At 42.4% G+C, this 22817-nt stretch overlaps 1 protein-coding gene across 3 annotated transcripts in view; it reads left to right on the top strand.

Moving 5' to 3' along the window:
• The window catches only part of SHISA9 (shisa family member 9), a 333634-nt gene that overhangs the window by 11686 nt on the left and 299131 nt on the right, over positions 1-22817 (top strand). For all 3 annotated transcript variants that reach the window (XM_014730109.3, XM_014730108.3, XM_070230992.1), the window contains exon 2: positions 1906-2033. In XM_014730109.3, coding sequence (XP_014585595.2) covers positions 1906-2033 — 128 coding nt within the window. The remainder of the gene's footprint in view (positions 1-1905; positions 2034-22817) is intronic.

Below are 22817 nucleotides of genomic sequence, written 5' to 3'. Positions count from 1 at the left end.
GTGGGTGTGTACCCCGGAGAAGCTCTCGCTGGTCCAAGAGGAGGCATATGTGAGGATGTGTATTGCAGTGTTGTTTACAGAGGCAGGGACTGGTGACCATCTAGGTGTCTGTAAGTAGGAAAATGGCTAAGCAGGGCTGATATTCTGCTGGTTTGCAATGAAATAACTGGATGTTTCTAGCTGGCATCTATTCTGATTGGTCGCTTCTTCCACCATATTGGTTGTTGCATTTTGAGACCAACTTCTCTGCAGGTAAGTGAAATATGGGGGCTGCATATGTTGGAAGGCTATGCGGCAGTTGCAAGTGAGGAAAGAGATTCACATTCAGCTATATAGCCAGTTTTCATATTGTGCAGAGAAATGAAGAAACAGAATGAGGTTTATGGTGAAATCACCACCCATGTTAAAGATACATACATCTACAGTAATACCTATGATATTATATATCTTTCAAGGATAATCATGTATATAAATAAATGCATGATGGAGGGTAGATAAAGAGAAAAAAAATGTGTTGGTGAGGTCCACCTTTAAGTGTAATATCTCTTTGACAATGATCTCTGCTCTCTTCTATGTGCAAACAGTGAGCTTCTTTCCTAAGTTCACGTCTACCTGTGAAGGTCACTGTTAGAGGTTAAATTGTGTCCCCGCCTCCCCAAAGATATGTTAAAGTCCTACCTTGTGGGCCTCAGAATGTGACTTTATTTAGAAGTAGGATCATTGCAGATGTAATTACTTAAGATGAGGTCATACTGGAGTAGGGTGGGCTCCTAAGCCGATATGACCGGTGTCCTTAAAAGATTTCCGTGCAAAGAGAGAGACACAGGGAGAACACTATGTGAGAGGGAGGCAGAGGTTGGAGTGATGAAGCTGCAAACCAATGCACACCGAAGATTTCCAGCAAACCACCAGAAGCTCTGAAGAGGCAAGGAGGGATCCCCCGTAGGTTTCACAGGGAGCGTGGCCCTGCTGCCATCTTGAGTTTGGACTTCTGGCCTCCAGAACTGTGAGACGATAAATTTCTGTTGTTTTAAGCTGCCTGGTTTGTGGTACTTTGTTACAGCAGCCCTGGGAACTAATTAGTCACTTAACACCTCTCAGCTTCTTTCTTTATTTGTAAAATGCTAGTGAGAATGATATTGACCCTTGAGTGTGTGTCAAGGGGATGAAACATGATGATAAATGGAAAGGCCCCAAAACACAGTTACACCCCGGGTTCTATGCTTTCCCTCAATCCCTAGCTACTGATGTAGAGGGACACCAGCACGGGGTGTGGGCAGATCACACCAAACCCTCCACAGCACAGGAAACCCAATGCACACAACGTCCAGGGCCATGAGTACAGACTCTCGTTCAAATTCCTGTGCTACAACTTCCTGGCTGTGTGACCTTGAGCAGGTCAACTCACCTCTCTGAGCCTTGGTTACTCATCTGCAAAGAAGGAGGGATAATCCTCAAGGTGTTTATATGCTGCTTAGTTGAATTAAGGCATGTAACGCGATTAGCATAGTACCTGGCTTATGGTAAGTACTCACTGAATGTTGTTTGTTACTAATCGTGGGCCATTGCTCTGCATCGAGTGTTGGTATCTAGTGTTAGATATTAGGGGGGACTAAATCTATGGGGTGCAGACACATCACATCTATTCATCGTTTAATTCTCTCAACAGCTCTATGGGATGGGTGACACTGCTATTACATGGCTGTTGTGACAAGCAGGTGAACTGTTCTGCATGGTGTCCTTATGTAACCCCTAATTGCAGTGATCTTACTTACATCTTCTCCCCCCCTCCCCCCGCTAACTAGCATGGCGGCTCCACGTCTTTGGTTCATAAGCGCAGCGCTCAGAGCACGGGAGGTGGCATCATTGTTTTGAATGAACAGATTTAAATTCTTTCTCTTTCAGGGCCCTTGCGGATGTCATGAGGCCACAGGGCCACTGCAACACTGACCACATGGAGAGAGACCTCAACATTGTGGTCCATGTCCAGCATTACGAGAACATGGACACCCGAACCCCTATAAATAATCTTCGTAAGTACAGCCACACCATCCATTTCCAGTCCTGCGTGGTGACCCGTGCAGGGGTCACGCGTCCAGATTTCATGGTGTGTGTGTGTGTGTGTGGGTTCATTAAGAGCTTCTCTTTGTTGACCAGTTAGAAGTTTTATTCCATCTCTCCTGGGTGAATCTGGGTTTGGCATCATCCGATTCCTCTTGTTAGGTTCTCTGTTGAAGAATGATTCACTGGGTTGGTTCTTCTGTTAATGAATGGACCACTCGGTTGATTCATCTTGGTTGATCTGTTAACTAATGGCCCTCTTGGTTGGTTCATCAGGGTTGGGTACTTGGTTAACCAGTGGATGACCTGGTTGCTTCATCTTAAATAGTTAATCTGTTAGCCAATAACCCATTTCATTGGTTCATCTTGATTGGGTCACCTGTTAACCAACGGTCCATTCGCTTATTTGTCTGCCTCCTGAGGTAGACCAGTTGTGACTTTTAGGTTTCAAGCTGTTTTCAATGAACAGATCCTAGTTCAGAAGAATTCGATCGATTTTTCATAAAACTAGAGTTTCGTAAAAATAATCTACGAGCTACTCTGTGTGTGTGTGTGTGCACACGTGTGTGTGTTGACTTGTGGTTATGTTTGTTTGTGGTGTATATCTGTGATTCGACAGTAGCAAATTCCATTCCATTGTTCTGCCATGAAAAAAAGCTGCATTTCCTGTTGTGTTTCCATAGGTATTTTTTTAGCTGATAGAGCATACTTGGGGATCTTGGTGCGTTTCCAAAGATTTACTTTCCTTTCAAAGGTCTGTGTATACAACATACATTATAGAGGTGATGCTCTGACTAATGGGAGTGGGGAAAAACAAGATTGTTCGGTTTTTGACAATTGTGTACTACCGTGGTTATTCCTAGCAATTATGTTTTCAAGTAACCCCCACATTAAAGTAATGTGTAGGGCTGGTTTAACATAACAAGAGCCAGACAATTTAAAGGATGCATTTAGTTGTGGCTGGAGGTTCTTAAAAACAGAAACAGTTCTCGCGTGGCACATATTCTAGTCTGGGTCGCCTTTGCTGAAGCTCCACCAGGAGTTGCCTTGGTGTTTTATTTGCTGAATCATAGTTTTTGACTGTTTGGTTGCAAATTTTTACACTCGATGGGTGGAGGAATAGGCTTGTGGAATTTGACAATGGTGATGCAAATTCTCTGATTCTGCGTGGTGATAATTTTTCACGGCCTTGGAAATGTTGCAGGATGTTCACAAAGTCAATGTTCATATGGTTTGAAAATGGGCTACCAAATGGAATGTCTTAGGTTTCATTATGTTAAGTAATTTGACATTATTTATTTATGAACTGGATCATAAAAGGGTATGAGAAATCGTCATATTTTAGAGCAAAATACACCAGCAATTGGAAGTTTTATGACCAGATCTCACAGCCCCGAAAGATACGGTAAATTGTACCAACTCTGACATGGTAACTGCTGCATCCAGTTCTGGCTTTGATGGAAATGAGCACATTCTCATTCAGCTGGCCCTGGGAAATAAGTTGAACATGGATGTATGTGGGTCCCACACGTCATAAGTGATTGACTATGATCACAGAGTGGAGAAAGCTGAGATGGTCTTGAGCCCGTGGCTGTAAAAGGTGCCCGTTAACTAGTTTCTCATTTGAAGTTTCCATTTTTAAGATGATTTTGAACCAGCACTCAAATGGAATAACAGCTTACGGAAGTCACCCAAGTGTTGTCATTCCATCAGGCAAAAAGGCAGGGAACATTCATGAAGCTTGCGTTAATAAGGGACTTTTGTTTAGAGGGATACTGAAAATAAATTATTTCTCAGAGATAGATTTCAGGTACCAAGTAAACCAGAAGTCTCTTGTGACAGGTTAATTTGATGTATTTATAATTCTTGCTTTTAGTCTATATTTTTGTCTCAGTAATCAGTGATCTTTTAGACCAAGAAAAAATTGTCTTGTAATATTCTGCTGGGTGGAATTACACCAGAGCATTCCTGGTAAACTATAGGGAAGAATTCCAGGTGTCACGTTACAAACATTGCATTCTCATAAGAATTACCACAGATATTAATTTCATATAACCCTGCTAGGTTCGTCCAATCCTTATTTCCTAGCATTCTTGGGAATATCTGGAAAATAAGAAGCATGTAGCTTTGCCACAGGTTTACATTAATAAGTTTAATTTATATAACAAATTAATTCAGTAGCCAGTAGTAATAATAAGTTTCCTTGTCATGACTTATCTTTTTATTGATTTATAGGAGCTATTTATATATTATAGATCCAGGGGAAAATTTGCCTGTTCAGAAGAAGGGATGATTTTTTTTTTATAATTAAATTTTTTTATTGAGTTAATGATAGGTTGCAATCTTGTGAAATTTCAGTTGTACATTCATGTTTGTCATTCGTGTTGTAGGTGCACCACTTCACCCTTTGTGCCCACCCCCACCCCACCTTTCCCCTGGTATCCACTGAACTGTTCTTAGTCCACAATTTTAAATTCCTCATATGAGTGGAGTCATACACAGATTATCCTTCTCTAGTTGGCTTATTTCACTTAACATAATTCCCTCAAGGTCCATCCATGTTATTGCAAATGGAATGATTTTGTTCTGTTTTGCAGCTGAGTAGTATTCCATTGTATGTATATACCACATCTTCTTTATCCATTCGTCTGTTGATGGGCACTTAGGTTGCTTCCACGTCTTGGCTATTGTAAATAATGCTGCAATGAACATTGGGGTGCATAGGACTTTTGGGATTGCTGACTTCAAGCTCTTTGGATAAATAGCCAGTAGTGGGATGGCTGGATCGTATGGTAATTCTATTTTTAATTTTTTGAGGAATCTCCATACTGTTTTCCATAGTGGCTGCACCAGTTTGCATTCCCACCAGCAGTGTATGAGGGTTCCTTTTTCTCCGCAACCTCTCCAACATTTGTTACTATTAGTTTTAGATATTTTTGTCATTCTAACGGGTGTAAGGTGATATCTTAGTGTAGTTTTGATTTGCATTTCCCTGATGATCAGCGATGATGAGCATCTTTTCATGTGCCTATTGGCCATCAGTATATCTTCTTTGGAGAAATGTAAGAAGGGATGATTTTGGGAGTTCATTGAGAGGATAGGACTAGTTGACTCATATTTATCAGTTATTAGGGACTCATGAAGCCAAGCAGTCACCAGAGCCCACGCTGACTGACAGAGAACCAGGAGAGAAGGAATCCAATCTGATAGCTAGAAAGTTAGAGCAGCTCTTGGTACCAGAATTAGAATGCACCTATTGAGTATAAAACCCTTTTCTGGACATTATGGGAGCTACAAAGATTTGCCATTACAAAAAAATGGAAAGAAAAATGCATCTGTTTGTGCTACATTAAGAAGGGGTACATCATGCCATTTTTAGGGTGTTCACTAAACATCAAAATTACCAGATTTGGCTGGGAATTCAATAGTCCCAACTTTAATGTCACTTTCATCTCTCTTCAATGACTCACTTGACATTGCTTTCGGAGAACGATCGTCCCCCTCTATTTCTCTCTCTTTATCTCAGTACTAAGGGGGGATCACTGTCTGATCTTTCCCTTATGCTTTGGTCAAATTCTAAGAGAACCAACAGTCAGTGTAGAAAGCTGGAAATCCGGAAGGAGAGTGGAAGCTGGTGAATGACTAGGCTGAAGGCAGATAGGGAGGAGAAAGCTTCAATATGGGGATCTTTCTGCCCACTTTTCTCCATCAATTCCTATGGGGGATTTTTCCTATGATAGGAAGGACTTGCCTTTTTATCTGAAGACTGCTTTTTCTTCAGCTGATGCTGTTCGTGTTCTTTCCAGGCACACAGTGATACTGCCTAAAAATATTTAGTCTGATAATCAGAAGGGCCTCGACCTCTTTGATTAACAGGATGCAGATTCAGATGAGATAGTGGTTTTCTGCAAATGCTTCTCGGCTTCTGTATAATTATAGTTTGCTTTTGAAGGCGCATTTTGTCCTCAAGTGGTATGAACGTGATCTGTCTCCCCCACCCCAGCTTCCCTGTCTGCGATGACACCCCCCATCCCTTTCGGGAGTGCAGGGTAAATATAGCCTCCCTTTAGTCTTAGGGACGGGAGATGTGAGTGAGGAGCTGGGGGTACAAGGATACAAACGGGATCAATGTTTCTCAACCTGTTTATGTTAACAGCACACTTTTTAAAAAAGAAGTCTTTAATTCTGGAATAATTTCATGTTTACAGAAAAGTTGCAAAGATAGTGCAGAGAGTTCTGCATGCGTCTCACCCACTTTGCCCTAACGTTAGCATCTGGCATTATTATGGGACACTTGTCAAAACTAAGACATCAACATTATCGTCCATTAATTTTAGCTAAACGGTTGATATTGTTTGACTCTCACTAGTTTCTGCGCTGATGTCCCTTTTCCATTCCAGGATCTGATCCAGGATACTACCTTGTATTTAGTACAGCAAACTTGCTGGTAAAATTTTGGTTGTGCAGTATTGTTTAATGACGTGGTACAGACTGAAAACAACGCTAAATAAGTCGGCAGCAATTACAAAGCCTTTATTGCCACAGTGTAAAAAGTGTCTCCCGGTGTCTACAAAAACAGCCACAGAAAATTATTCACCTGGTCACTCTTGGAATGGAACCAGTCACTGTCCTGACTGTGCTGTCATGTATACTCATGGGACAAAGTAGCCTCAGGTTCCACACAAACGTGCAACCCCACTGTGGAATGAGGTTGATGTTACACTGTTTATTTTACAGCATAATCTGAGGAGGAGAGAGAGGTCACCCCAAACTGAGGAGAAACGCTAACTTGATGTCTCAGGACACAGAATCCATCAGGAAGACCAGGCTCCTACTGCAGCCTCACCCCACCTGCTACTCCCCCAGGACTGCTCCCAAGCGGATTAACAAGGGACCAGATGAAAAGCAGAGCCGTGGTTTAATTTTTGAAGAGGTTGACAGCCCATATCTAAGGCCCAAAGGATTTCCATTTATTTGTCCATATTTATCAAGGCACCTGGGATGTCCTATACTTGACTTTGGGAAATGCCTGTAGGGATACTCCCAACTATTAAAAAAAATTGGGGGAATTTCCTAACCAGGGCAGGCAAAAAGGCAAATATAGAAATGAGTGTATAAGAATAAATAATATGTAAGATGGTGTAATATTAACAGTAACTTATACAGACAGCGTTCTAAGTCCTCAACATATTGAATCCTCAAAACCTTATTAGGTTGGTACTATTATTTTCACCATCAGAAGGGTGGGGAAACTGAGGCTCAGTGAGGTTAAGTGACTTGTCCAAAGTTCATACAGCTGTGAAATGGTGGAGCTGGAATTTAAACGGGGCCAGTCAGTTCCCAAGGTCGGCGATTTTAACCACTACACTACATGACTTCTCCTCGTGGTACAGTGTTTACAGAGTGGGGAAGTCTTCCCCATGGGTAGAGGTTGTTAAAGGATGTGCAAAGTGAACTGAAAGATCGCTTGGCACTCTAGGAAAGAGAGCTGTGTCCAAAATACGCTCCAATGTACCGTCTTGTGATGAGTCCTCCCTTAGGAGGAATAATAACTAACATTTATTGAGTACTTACTGCACGCCAGGCATTGTGCTAAATGCTTTGAATGTACTAACTCAATCTGGACTCAAAACAACCCGCAAACAGCCTGGCTCATTTCTGCCTCAGGGCCTTTGCATTTGCTGTGCTTTCTGCATACAACCCACCGTTCCCAGGCCTCTTCCCTTTCATATCTTCTCCCCATTGCCACCTCTTTACAGAGGACTTCCTTGTCTACCTCTGGCCCCAGCATCACTACTCTTCCCCATTATTTTCTTCATAACTTATATTCTCTCTGAAATTATCTTACTCAGTCTTTATGCCTCTTCCACTACCATGTAAACTCCACGAGAACAAATGTTTTGTGTTGTCACAGCTGCACCCCCCGGCAGGAACTGGGCTGCCTCGTGGCTGCAGCTCCATAAACTTTTGTTCAATGAATGAAAGAGCCTGGGGAAGAGGTATCATTTTTCCTGTTTTGTGAAGGAGAAAACTGAGACTCATGGAAATTAAGAAACTCATCTAATGTGATGACTGAGATTTACATTAAAAATCACCAAGAAAATATAAAATTGTAGGGGATGGTAGATGAAACAAAGTGTGGCAGATATGATTGCAGCTGGGTAACGAAATACACAGGGTTCGTTATTCTGTTCTCGCTTTCTTTGTATATATTTGAAAATAGCCACAATAAAATTAAAAATTAACGAACTTGTCCATGATATCATAGTTAACAAATAGAGGAGGCAGGATTCAAACCCAGGGCTGTCTGACTCCATAGCCTGAACTTTACTGGATGCACGTGGGTCATCTTCTGATGAATATCCAGGCTCAGGGAGGGTGGGAATCAGGACCACCTCAGGGACTTCAGTAGGTCAGTAGGTAAAGCATCGCTATGTTGTCTGTCCCTAATGTGCTCAATCACTCTGTCTTGTAGTTCGCAGTATCCAGAGAGAGAGAATGTGATTGGTTCCTGACCAGCGAATGGCCTGGCTTCCCCTGGATCAGCTGTCTGACTCCGGTCCAATCAGATGGGTGGGGTGGGAGTACCTTAGGGCTCCTTCTCAGGACCATAGTGGGGCAGGTTCTCCAACAAGGCCATGCTTGAGAAGTGGGGTGGACATGGCTGTTTTAAGCTTCCTTGGGGTGGGGACAGGGCTTGCATCAGTTTTATTCAGCCCTGTATCTCCAGTACCGAGAAATTACACGATGTTCAAGAGATGTTTGTTGAATGAAAAAATACAGGCATGAATAAAGGAATTTCTAGCACCGACTCCATAAGAAATCCAGTGAAACCCATCAGCACGACGTTTGGGATTTTGGGTTTTGAGGGAACTTGGCTAATTCCAACCCGTGTGAGGCTTTAACTCTCTTCCATGAAGCCACAGCTGCCAAGGCTCTTGCTTCTGGACCCTAAACATCCTTTTCCACAGTTGGGCAGGCTGGCTATTCCATCTGAGACCTGTGACTGTGACAGTTTTGGCACATGGGTCTGTAGATTATACAGTTAATAATGGCCAGGGGATGGATCTATGCTGGATTAGCTAAAAACACTTGTAGGTTCAGTGCAATGGCCTGAGTTGACTTTGTGTGGTCTTAGAGAAAGAGTTATGGTAGATGAGTCTCTGACATGTGAATGAAGCTCCTTAAACATGGCAAATATGTCTTTGAGAGTGTCGGGAATAAGGACTTGGGAGATAGACGTAATTAGACTGGCTATCTGCTCTGTCACCTATTAGCTGTGCAACCTTAGAAAAATTAATTTAACTCTCTGAACCTCAGTTTTCCATTCTATAAAAGGAGTAAAATAATATCTACCTTACAAGATTGTTGTGAGGATGAAAGGAATTAACATATATAAAGAACTTAGCCTAATGCCTGGTCATATAAATGTTGGTTGTTACTGTTCTTATTTGTGGAATGAGTGAACATTAATGTGAAAATGGTCCATTCACTAGGGGACAATGATATGCATCAGCTGAATTCATTGTGCAGTTGTCTTCACCGTGAAAATGTTTTTGCTCTGCGTGCCAGTTGATAACACAATTTGTGTGTGTGTGTGTGTGTGCGTGTTTGTTACTACTAATGTTTTTGATGCAAATGAGAACTGAAGAGACTGTCAATTCCTTCCCAAGGAAGTAGCTTGGATGGAGCAGCTGTCCCATTCGCAGCCATTTGTTCCTGTCTTATGTTTTTCTTCCATTCACATTAAAACACAGGAGCTTTTGTTCCGTTAGGAGTATTGATTTTAATATTTTGTTTACACCGGCATGCCAGGCCAGTCGGAATCTGTATGGCCCCAAACATGTCTTATATTTCCACTTGGACGTTAGTGTGTGTGTCTTTGAGGGGGTGTGTGTGTGTGTGCGCGTGCATGCGCAAGCAACAGAGAAACAGAGCCTTAAAAGAAAAAAAATCCCACTTTCTGTAAGTCATCTCTTGGGTTCTTTTCAAAAATTGCTACTAATGCTGGCCACATGGCCTTGCCTAATTAGATTTGCATTGCCTTCCCAGAGTGCTTTCAACCAGCTGTAGGACTTTTTGTAAAGAAAGTCTAAGTGCTCATCACAGTGTCTGGTTTAGTTTAAAAGATGCCAAGTTTTGTTCCTTTCACACCAGGGAAAGCCTATCTTTGGACACAGGTGCTTTGGGAGAGCATTTGTATGTATATATTGGGATGAAATCATGCAATGTGCCTAGCGCGTGCTTGACACTTAGTGTAGATAAAAGAAGAGTAATAAATAAAATGGAATAACGTTTGTTCTGCACCTATCACTTGCATGCATTTTACAGCTCACGTCTACTCCATAAAATAACTGGAATAGGGATTGCACCCACATGTTATAGATGAGGAAACTGTGGCTTAGAGAGTTTAAGTGACTTGTCTAGAGCCACAGAGATATTTCGTAAGGAGTTCAGACCCCAGATATGGGTTCAAACATGAACTCTATTCATGACCTTTCTCATACCTTTGCCAAGGACCCGCACTGAGTGATGTTCCAGGTTACATCCCTTCCTCTCGTTCTTCTTATTTATTCATTCCTGCTAAGAATCACTGTATGAGACTACGCTCATCTTTGAAAGTGGACCAACTGAGACAAAGTCACCCTTTCTGTCCTGGAGGACTCAGATTTTTAGCTCATTGCTTGCTTTCCTGTCATTAATATTTCCATTTAATCAATCAACATTCAACTGATAGTTATTAAAATCTGGCTATGTGTCAGACAATGTGCTAGGAATCGGAGGTATGAGCATGGATAAGACAAAAAAGGGAAATGTCCTCTTGGAGCTTATGATGCCATGGGGGAGATGGGACAGTAAGCAGGTCATTACAAATCAGCATGACAGGAACGAGTACGGGATGCTGTGGGAGCGTGCAGGAGGCCTTCTCAAGACACCTGGGCTGAAAGGGAGGGAAGACAGGTTAGGATATTTTCCTGAGAAGTTGATATTTTGTCCTGAGAGAGAAAAACTCCCCAACAACTTTCCAAGAATCAGAGTGAAAGACAGCAGAAAATTTTCACGTACTGACTTTTCTCGCCTTTGACCGAGGGGAGAGTGGTCAGTCTTAGAGTATAGATGTTTCTTTCAGGTCTGATCAGTTTTATACAAATTGTATAAAAGGAGAAAAGGATTTTGTTTGGCCAGGGTCACACTGCTTTGGGTAGGAAAATAAAAATGCCATGTGTGGCACGGGAAGACCAAAACTTCAGGATCAGTTATCAAGAGTTGAATACTCTGCCGTTCTTCAAAATTAGTGTTGAAATCTTTCTTCTTTTAAAAATAAGTCAATATCAAATGAAGCAACATAGTGTAATACCATAATACATATATTAAAATAATTTATAATAAGGTATTAGGAAACTGCCTGAAAAATCCCACTAAGAATTCTCAATAAAGTTAATTACAAGTTGAAAAGGACATCCCATCCCGTTAGTCTGAGAATGCAGTTAATGAAACTAAGTGTAATCATAAGCCGAATATTTCATTAAATGGAGACTTACACTCATTATTTAGGTATTAGGCCTGGAGTTGTGTGCTTGCGCGAAGGCTGCCGTGCTCCAAGCAGAGACTGTATCTTACTCATTTAAATCCAGTCTTTTGCGCAAGAAGATGGGGCGGCACCTCGGAGATCTGTCCATGGTGCTGAATCACATACTGGATGTAGTTATTTTGTTCAAACCACCCAGCACGAAAAATTTATCTTATAGAATTTCGGAGCTGGAGGGAACTTCAGGAACTTGGTTTCAAAGATGGCTAAAAATTAAAAAAAAAAAAAGGAACTTGGGGACCAACATAGTGTGCTAACTTTCAATTTTGCCAACAAAGGAAATTATGTAAAAAAGTCACTACTAAGTGCTATCACCATCATTTCATAAATGACACGGTCATCTTAGCACGAAACGTGTAGGTGAGAAATAGTTCTCAAAATAAAATACAATTCCTAAATCAAGAGAAGTTAGCTTCATGAAAAATTCATTTCATTGTCCTTATTTTGTCTTTTTTTGGTCTCCCGTCAGATGAAGATGAAAACGTGGATTTGCATTTTTGGGAATCATTGATCATTCCTTAAAGGGTTTACTCATTGAATGAGTATTTATTGAGTACCTATGATGTGCTAGGCACTGTGGCTTGGTGGTAGGGGTACAGAGGTGGGCAATGTGTGTGTGCATGTGTGTAGGTATATACATATACATATATATGTGTATATACGACTTCATAGAGATTATAGTCAGTCCATTCTCTGCGCTTTACAAATAGTGAAACTCAGGACCAGGAAAATGTGTGGGTTTTCTTAAAGTTACACACAGATGAAACTTGTCAGGTTAATACTGTTTCAAAAATATTAGTGAATATTTAGCATGCAATTACTGATCACAAATACATGCTTGTTTGGCAGTCCTCCAAAGTGGACTTAAGGATGTGAAAGGGAGGGATAGACTTCACAGCTGTCGGAGCAGCGCTAGTTCAGTTTGATCCCTTACCTATTATCCAAAGGAAGCCCTTTGAAATATTTAGATATTCTTGACATTTTAACAAAATATTGAATTGCCTAAAGCCCATAATTGGAAGTTGCACAAGGGCAGCATGCGGTATTTGATTTCCTTTATCAAGTAGTTAACAAGAAAGAGAGGAAGCGCCGCATTCTTCAGAGGCATTATTTAAAAATTTTTAGTGCATCTATTCAAAGTCAAAGAAGGTCATCAATCAAATAATTCTTTGATCAAAGCTGACAAAGATATTGCATAAACATGTTTTAAAAAATTGTTCCTTATGAACATTTTTGTTCTGCCAGTCAGCTTAGAGGTGGCTAGGTTCACATCCTGGTGCTGTTTCTTAAAACATGTATTTATTATTTTACTTCGTCTGTATTATAGACATACATATAATAAAAAGTATTCACATAATATGGTACTGAAAACCTCACTTCTGTCATTTATAGTAGCCTCTTTATAGATACAAATGTGATCTCAAGTCATATAATTATTAATTCTATGTAAACTAGAATATTTCATTTTATTTCAACGTGTATGTATCAGGTATGGTTTATGTATTTAAATTTCATCTACTTTGTTCATTGTTCTATCCTCAGTGCCAATGATAGTGCCTGCCACATAGTAGACTCTCAGTACCTATTGCTGAATGAGTGAATGAACTTATGGAATGTTGACACTAGAAGGAAATTCAGAGATTCTTTAGCTGGTCACCTCAATTTAATTACAGTACTGAATAATCATCTGTTACTTGTGTTTGACTAATGTCTATTGATTCTTTTTGGGCAATAGCACCTTGATTTTTCTTTTGGGGGAATCAGTCCTCATCCATGTTTTAGGTGGAACTAATCTCTTCCTTCTATTCCAAGAGTGAGCTTTTGACCTGGTCCTAAGCCAACAAGTATATTCTATCCCCCAGTGTATTCTAATTTTTGGAATAAGACAGTGTTCGTCGTCCAACTTTGTTATTTTTTTTTTCAGTATTATTTTGACCGCAGTGATGTGTTCAAGGCTGGGCAAGTTCCCCAGTAAGAAGTAGGTCCACAATTTTGTTGTTGAACTGTTGCAGAGAAAAAATCACTTCCTGCTAGGGTTGCTAGGAGGATACGATATACACCTGGAGCTGTTGGAAGCCATCTTGCCACCACAGGGGGGAACACCTGCCATGGAATAGAGCCATTGCAGAGAAAGGCAGAATGGAGAGGGGAAGGGAGTGACTTCAGTTCTGATCATATTGAGTTCCCGGATCCAGCCATACCTGAAGCCATGGGCTTTTTGGTGACATAAAGAATGAATTTCTTTCAAATTTAATCAGTTTGAGTTGGGCTTCTGTCACTTGCAAGGGGAAGAATGCTGATTTCTATAAGCAAAATCTACCACTTATAAATTACCCACAGTTTGCAAAGCATATGTTTTCTCATTTAATTCTTACGAAAATCTCCTGGTGCTATAGCCAGGGAGTCCCAAATCTAGGCATAGATGTGCTGACTTTGTTGTGATTTTATCCTACTAGACTGTGAGCTCATTGAGGTCTGGGATTATGTCCTTTTCTCGGTATCTCCATTCCCAGCATTTAGACCTGAACACACAGTAGGCAATTAGTAAACGCTTGGTGAATAAACTACCCAAGGCTTGCTGCTTAACTAATTGTGACCGGTCTAAGCTAATGCAGCTACTTAAGTGACAGAACAAGGATTCGAACCCCAATCTCCAAAGTCTAGGTCTAGCACTCTTGCTTCTTCACCCTGCATTTGGCATTGGGCAATTTGGGGGTGTAGTGACGTTTGGGTTTTCACCTTAACTTCGTTGCATCACCTTCCTGCTTAAAACTCCTCAACTGAGCTTTCCATTGCAATAATAATAAAAAAATTAAACTCCTCACATGCCTACAAGGTCCTCCATAGCCTGGCTCAAGCTTTGTCTCCCCTACTTGATCACAGCAAGCTCTGTTTTCTCTTATTTGAACAAACCAGGATTGCTTCCACCTTAGGGGCTTTACTTTTCTTCTTCCCGCTGCCTGCAACACTCTTCCCACAATTCATTGCAGTGCGGGCTCTTTTCCATCATTTAGATCTTGGCTAAACTGTTATCTCTTCGGGGAAGCCTTCCCTCTAGACAGTAACCTACCCTCTGTACAGAATCCCTCCACTCCCCCTCTCTATTAGGTCAACATTTATTTTCATCACAGAGCGTATCACCACCTAAAATCGTCTTGTTACCTTGTTTCTTTTGTAACTTCCCCACCAAAATCTCAGCTCCCCGAGACCAGGGACCTTGTCTGTCTTGTTGCCCACTGTATCCCCAGTGCCTAGCACGGTGCCTGGTGTAGTGTAGGTGCTATATAAAAATCTGTTGAATGAAAACTGTCACAATACAATAACTGCGCACATTTTCTTGAGTAATGGCTACTATTACTTTTTCTTTGTCAATTCATTGGGGCTTTATTTCTCGTGGATGAAACCTTCATGTTGTTTTCAGAGTTTAACCAATGCCATATTACGTGCCAAGAGAAGTTGCAAACATCTAAAAGATTATGAATACATATTCCAGCATTGCCTGGAAATTATGAAATGTCACACAAAGGCAGTGTTTTCAAAGTCTAGTCCGCCAATTTAATCACAATTGATTTTTTTCAATAGCATTTCCCCCCATTTCATTTCTTTAGGCTCCTCTCTATCGTAGATTGCCTCATAATGTTCCCATCCATGCTGACTCTAAAATTTCATTAGCATGAAAGCAAGCTAAGGATGGAATGGGTGTGTTTAATATTTATGAAATGACTACGTGGTGTTGATGTGGATAATAAAAAAAACTTAGCTCTGATGGTGCAAAGCAACCTTAATAATCCCCTGCTTAGGGTCACAATATTGATTTTAATGTATTGCCAAGTGGACTATCAAATCTCCCATAGCTATGTCCCACATTTAATTATTATATTTAAAAGGAAGTCTTAAAACTCAGAGGGAGGAGGTGGTGGGTACAAAGAAAAACACTTAACAGATCCACAGACCTGCTTCATATCCTATAATTAGGCATCATCCGATGGCAAGCCCTAAACCCTGGCTTCTCTGTGGTTAAGATCAAGGATGTACCCGCCTTTGACTCGGAATCCCACAATGCCCCCAAAATGCCACGGGATCTTATAATCCTCACCCCTGAAGCAAAATCAGGTCAAGCTAAGAAAAGCACTTAAGAACAAAGATGTAGTCTGTGGATTTTCAATTACAAATGCTTTGAATGTCCCCTGCCTCCCAGGATACTTTTTAGTAGAGTATGGAAGGAAAGTGGGATGTATCACGTTGTGGATAGAGGGGATGAGAGAGGAAGTCATCCTTGGTTACCTTTTCCTGGTTTTCGATCTTTGTGGACCACTCTAGTTCCTTAGGCAAGGTTTCTGTTCGTGCCAGCCCAGTTGATTAAGCAATCACTGTCTGTGAAACACTCTATGAGGCTTACTTGGGGTGAAAGTAATAACACCAATAGTTAGCATTTATTGGATACCTGCTGTGTGCCAGGTGTTTCAAATATATTGTCTCATTCGGTTCTCTTTACAACCCTGCAAAGTGAGTGGAATTATCCACATCTGACAGAGTAAACAGGCACGGGCTGTCCATCTGATCCATTGATTCTGGTACAGCGTGGTCTAGCTCCAATGCCTGGGCTCGCTCTTCCGCCCAGAGGAGCACATCGGTTTCCTCTTGGGTGCTGTCACTGATGACTGGAAGCGGCTGCCTGAAGTGGAGTGTTGAAAGGGATTTTGAGGCCATATTCAAGCTCAGTGGGCATGAATGCTGAGATTGATTAATCATGTCTGCTATGAGAGAAGGCTAAGACAATAGAGCTTGTGTGCTTGTATATTTACACCCCTATTTCTGCTACCCTTATGATAAAAGCCACTCAAAGGACTTAGGATTTTGTAAATGAGGGAAGATAAATGTAATATAAAATGAGGGACTAAAAACTCAATTGATGGATTGGGAAGCCCTCAAGTGTGTAATGCCTAACATATGGTGTTGGATTATAGTAGGTGATTAGCATATCTGTGTTTAGTGAATGAATGAATACATGAATGGATAGTTTGAGGTATGATAACCTTCTATTCTCCTAGGGTCTCTAAGCTCTTTGCATCAAGTCAGACCACCATAAAACTACATAGCTGAAATGCATTCCTTTGTTTCCCAGAGGAATCCCAACCCAAAACTGTATTTTAATAGTATATCCTTGATCTTTTAGAATAAAAAATCGTGGTTGATATAACAAAGGGCAACAGGAAGAATGGATTTGCATTCTTGTAAACCTGCTGTTGAAAATGGGGCATATTATGTTGTTCCATAGCCTTTCTAGAGAGAATGACTTCTCTATTACACATTTATTCAACAAATCTTTTCTTGCATTATCTAGTTTGACACTGTGCTAAATGTAGACCTCTAGAGCCTACATTTGAGTAGGAGAAGCCTGTTCACATATGCAATAGATAAAAAAATTTAAGAGTTATTACTTGTGATAAGTATGAGAGGAAATAAGTAAGGTGATAGGATAGAGAATAACAAGGCCGACATCACTGAGGAAGTGACAATTAATGTGTGTCCCAAGGACGAATGACAAAGAACCATCCAGGGAAGAGTGGGGGGAAATGGCATTTTAGGTGGAAAAAAACCAGAATGTGCAAAGGCCCTGAGGCAGGAAAGTGCTTCATCATGCTTGTAGAACTAAAGGGAGCCCAATGGGGCTAGAGTCTGGTGAGGGAGGAGAAGAGGTTATATAAATAAATGTGGAGGAATGCTATTCAGAAATGAGAACAAAGTGAGACACTAGTTAGACTATAGCTACAATTTTTGAACACCTACTGTATGCTAGGTACTAACTATGTTAGGTGCTTTACATCTGTTATATTGCGTCTTAATGATTGATCTGTCCCTCTAATAGTATTTCCCAGTGGGTGTCCCACTGAACACTAGTCCTTTGAGATGTTCTGCAAAATTAGAGTTTCTTGGCCAAATAAATTACATGCTCTCTCCACCTCTTGGAGATTTTCAATACATGTTAGCACATTGAAGACTCTGAGAGTAATGCAATAAAGCCATTTACAATTGTGTTCATTTCAATGTTTTTCAAACTGATATATCTATTAAGCATCATTTTGTGCAACAATTATTGATAGAGAAAATAGTATTCCGGAGAGCTGACTTTGAAGAATGCTGCTGGATTAATGTTTACCTGGCCCTACTTAATCACTTTCTTTGGTGGGAAACTTGATACCTCTCAAGGCAATCCATCCTGCTTTCCGGCAGACCTCATTGATAGGAGGTGTGCCTTATTCTCACTCTAAAGTTATCAGCCAAGCCCCTAAGAGCAGCCTAACAAAGGAAGTGGAGGCCAAAGCTGTTAATAATTTTCTTCCCTCCCCTCTGTGCACGACAGTCTTTGCCATCCTTCAAGGCTCAGGGTAAACAGTCCATAGCAGGGTGTTTTGGTGACAAGCAACAGAAATCGATGTTGTGTGACTTAAGCAACAAGGGGGCTTTTTGGAAGAATATGGGATGGTTCGGAGAACTGAAGAAACCTCTGAAGAACAAAGCTTGGGACAGTAGGAACCAGGGCAGCTTTAACCAGGGCTGGTAGCATGAGCTAAAACCTGGTCTTCTCAAAGCTCTTCTGCTGATATGAATGATCATAACCATTTCTCTCTCTTTGGGCCCACTCCACTTAAATTTAAGGTCCTAGGGGAGAGTCTGGTTGGCTAACATTGAGTCACATGCTTGACCCTTGGCTAAGGAGGGCATATACGTGGATTGACCGTATCACCAAGATGGCACATAGTGGGGAAGAGGAAAGTCTCCAAAATGAAATTGAGATGCTGGGCAGAAGAAGTAGGCAATGGATGCTGAGTATCCAAAAAGAGAAACCAACAGCCCTCCAAAGGTCCAAACAAATCCGGTCTTCTGCCTGATTCTTGGTCTGGATTATATATGCCTTGCTCTCTGTCCACACCCCTTCCGTTACCACTCAGTTCTACTACCATCTGGATGCTGCCTGGCCATCTTTCCTGCATTGTTTTCCTTCCCTGTGGCTTAGCTCTTGTGGGACATTTGCCCCCTGTCTCTAATTAGGCATAATAATGAAACCCAGCTAATGTCTCCAGCAAAGTTGGCATAAGTGACCAAGGGGAGATTATTCATAGGGGAGGGGCATCAAGCAATTGGAAGGGAGCTGTGTGATGTGGGATGCATTGAGTGGGGGATGATGTGGTTGGTAAGGAAGGAGATATGAGTGGGAATCTGGGTGGATCGAGGAGCATGTGCACAGAAGGCTGCTAAGGCAGGTGGGAAGGAAGTAGCCTTGATGCACTGAGAGGGTGCCACCACCAGTGAGGAGTGATGAAGCTGCCTGGCGAACGGAAGGCCTTGAAGTCCACGTTCAAGAATCTGGAACTGAGCTCCTGGGAGTTCTTGAGCAGATGTCTTGCCTTATTCCGCGTCTCTGACTAACAGGTGTCTTGGGTTGTTGGGATGATGGATGAGAACGGCCTTTAAGACAATTCGGGGAAGCTGTCCAGCAATCTCAAACACAGCTGCCACTACCTTACCACGAAGTCCTTGTTCCAACCCTTCACCAAAGCGTTTCGAGGGTTGCTAGGAAACTGGGGAGGCTTGAGCAGTTGGGATCTGATTATAATAATTCTCTAAGTTTCCATGGTTGGAGGAGGAGCTAGGTCAGTTCAGTGCCATATTTTCCACCTTACTATGGAGTAGAGTGAGGTAGTCAAGCCTTGAAGACAGGTGAATTCCATTCTGCGACCTCAGGTCAGGGACGGGGAGAAGTGAATGGGAGCTGGGGGTGGGGAGAGAGACAGAGAGTGCAGCATAAATAATGTAAGGATTTCTGTTCATCATTCCGCACAATGAGCATATGCTGAAAGTGAGACGGGAGACATGAGTCTGCTTTCGCCTCAGACAGACTCACTTCCCACGAGCTCCTCCTGAGTGTGATTCTAGCATTTAAAGATATGCATTTTTCATCTAACTTGGCCCCTAAACACAAACCAGTTCTTTCATATGGTGCTCAACCAGAGAAACAGTCATCGTGGGTAATTTTGGCTGAATATAATTTTAGCCGCTCCCTCTGGCCTCAGATCCCGCACAAGACAGGACTCTAATGCATAGTTCCATGAAACCCCTGCTTGGTCCCCATGGAGAATGCCATGTGACTGCCTTTTCACTGACCTGCCCACCCCTTGGCACAATGTAGACCAGCTGGAGGGTCGTGGGGCTTATTTATTTGTTCCTTCCTCCAGCGATGTCTCTTCTGAGATCACTGTTAGAACCGGGAGCCCCCGTACGATTAGCCACTCCTCTCATGAACCACAGCCCCGGTCCCCGGGTTGTGAAAGCCCACCGCTGCCCTGGCACAGCATATTTCTTGGAGATTTTGGCTAGGATTTTTAGGTGGTTTGTGGAGCTGGGGATTTTCCAGAAGGACAGCTCACCCGGCCCTCTGGGCAATGTCTTTGGCCATTGACATATAGTGCATTTTTTAAATTAATGTATTTATCCATCTGAATAAGTCAATAGGTACACGGAGAAAAAAAATCAAGTGGTCCAAAAGGATGTAAGCAGTAGGTGTTCCCATCCTCCAGCTCCTGGTTCTCCTCCTCAGAGGCCACCACTGTAATACGTTTATTGTCTGTTCTCCCAAAAATAGGCTATGTATTTATTAACATTTACATACGCTTTTGCATCTCGCTTATTTCACTTAATCGTAGACGGATAGTCCGCCATAACAAAACACCACAACCTATGTGGCTTAACCAACAGAAATTTCTTTTCTCACCGTTTTGGAGGATGGGAAGTCCAAGATCAAGGTGCCAGCCAATTTGGTCCCTAGTGAGAACATTCATCCTGGCTTGTAGATGGCCACCTTCTCACTGAGTCCCCACATGGTGAAGAGAGAGAGATCTCTGGTGTCTCTACCTCTGCTTAAAAGGGCACCAGCCCTATCAGATTAGGGCCCCACCCTTATGGCCTCATTTAACCTTTATCACCTCCTCGCCAGCCCTGTCTCCGTGTACGGTCATCTTGAGGGTTAGGGCTTTAACATATGAATTTTGGGGGGGGACACAAACATTCAGTCTGTGACAGTGGATATAGGAGATTGTTCTCTATTGGTATATTGAGACATGGATTCACCTTTTGCTCATCCTGGGGTCTGTGAACTGAGCCTGGAGGACTGGTAGCAGATGTGATCTTAGAAGGTGAGGAGCAGAGGACCCAGAGAGGTGGGTGACCATGGGCACCCTTGAGGAGCATCCAGAGATCCCAGCAGGTGGGCGGCATTCTCCCCCAGGATGAACTGAGGTCAGACATTTAATATGGGTTGTGATCCCTTATGAAGTCACAGCTCTCCTCTGGGATTAGTGAGGGATGGACAGGCCAGGTCGGGCGTGGGAGCCCTTCCCGGGAAGAGGCAGAATCAAGCTTGCTCCAACATGCATATCTCTGGGTGGCTCAGGTCTTAGTCTTCCAGAAACTCAGCACACCGGGGAAATCGAGATCATCGTTTGGCTGTCAATATCCTCCTACAACTCTCCCTGAAATGCCCTTCTCCTTTCTCACTAGACACATCTCACAGCTCCTGAGAACTTCAATGCAAAGCTCAGCTTCTTGTAATCAATCTGGCTTTTTCCTCAACTCTCATGGCCCTTAGTCACCCTTGGTGTTCTAGTGGTTAAGATCTGCCACCCTCACCGCTTGGCCCAGGTTCGTTTCCCAGTCAAGGAACCACACCACCCATCTGTCGGTTGTCATATTCTGGAGACTGTGTGATGCTGTGATGCTGAAAGCTATGCCACCAGCATTTCAGATAGCGGCAGGGTCACCCCTAGTGGACAGGTTTCAGTGGAGCTTCTAGACTAGACAGACTAGGAAGAATGACTTGGCCACCAACTTCCAAAAAAATTGACCATGAAAACCTTATGAATAGCAGCAGAGCATTGTCTGACGTGGCACCGGAAGGTGAGAGGATGGTGCAGGAAGACCAGAAGGGTTCTGCTTTGCTGTGCACAGCGTCGCTAAGAGTCAGCATCGACTCCATGGCACTAACAATGTGGCTCTTGCTGCCTTGCTCATTTCTGATCTCTCCAAGTCAGCTTACATTTATTGACTGCCAGTTGATGTCTCATTCTGCCTTCTGATTTTTCCTGCCCTGCTGCCTTGACTTTGATTTTTGTGGTGTAATTTAACTTCTGTAGAAGTATCTGTTTTTCTCTCTAACTGCACTAAAAATGAGGGCAATAAACACTTCTAAGAATTCCACACCCTGCCTAGGGTGTTCCATGCTCTCAGGAAGCATTGGGGTGATACTCATTGAATTAATAGATTCAGATGATGTTTTGGGGGAAGATTCAAGAACAAGCCCCATTAGGAAGTGGTTTCTTTTGAAAATCCCTGGTTGTCCCGTAATCACGCCCCTACCCCAGAGGTTTGTTGTTGTTGAAAAACACATCTTGTGTTGCTCTGGTCACACGTTCTTTTCACTCTACTTTAGATGGGGTCCTACGGTTGACTGAGAGCTATCATTTACTGAGCATCTTGCCACAGCTCTCGCTTACTAGTCAAGTCAACCCCATGGGAAACTGATGCTCAGGGAGGTCGTTCCTTGTCCAAATGGCTGTATTGGGATTTGAATCCCTAAATCTGTCTGGCTGGTGTTTTGTCCACTCCATCAGCTTCTCCCAACCTGCCTCCTCCTTTTCCAGCCTCTCCCTGCCCTCATTGTGACATTTGATGCAACATCACAGAAATGATGGAAATGATAAGGCACCTAGCATATATACCCAACACAGAACAGCTTCTCCTCCAGGTGCTTGTTGGTAGAAGTTCCCTCAGCTAAGCCTCATTCTCTTAGGGCAGAGATGCTGAGAAAGCAAGTCTGGGGTTAGGACTTGAATACATGTCTATTTAACAGGTTCACCTTTCTCCCAGGTGATTCTGATGTAGATGGTCCTGTTGCCATATTTTGAGAAATACAGTCGTAAGAGTCCTAATTATCCAGCCAACTAATTCTTACTCTGGTGTAGGTGGTAGATACTCAATTAAAGACTGACTTTTCCCAGATATTGTATTTAATGGTGTGATTCACATGTGCTCCTGATGAGAAGGCAGGCATTTTGGATTGGAGGAAGCCCAGGGCAACGTGTTCTTCTGCTCACTTGTGGTTCCATGGTGC

This window comes from Equus caballus, chromosome 13 (genome assembly GCF_041296265.1).
Source record: "Equus caballus isolate H_3958 breed thoroughbred chromosome 13, TB-T2T, whole genome shotgun sequence".
Classification (NCBI taxonomy): Eukaryota; Metazoa; Chordata; class Mammalia; order Perissodactyla; family Equidae; genus Equus; species Equus caballus.
The sequence above is the reverse complement of the archived record's forward strand: the minus strand, read 5'-3'. Positions and strand labels throughout refer to the sequence as shown.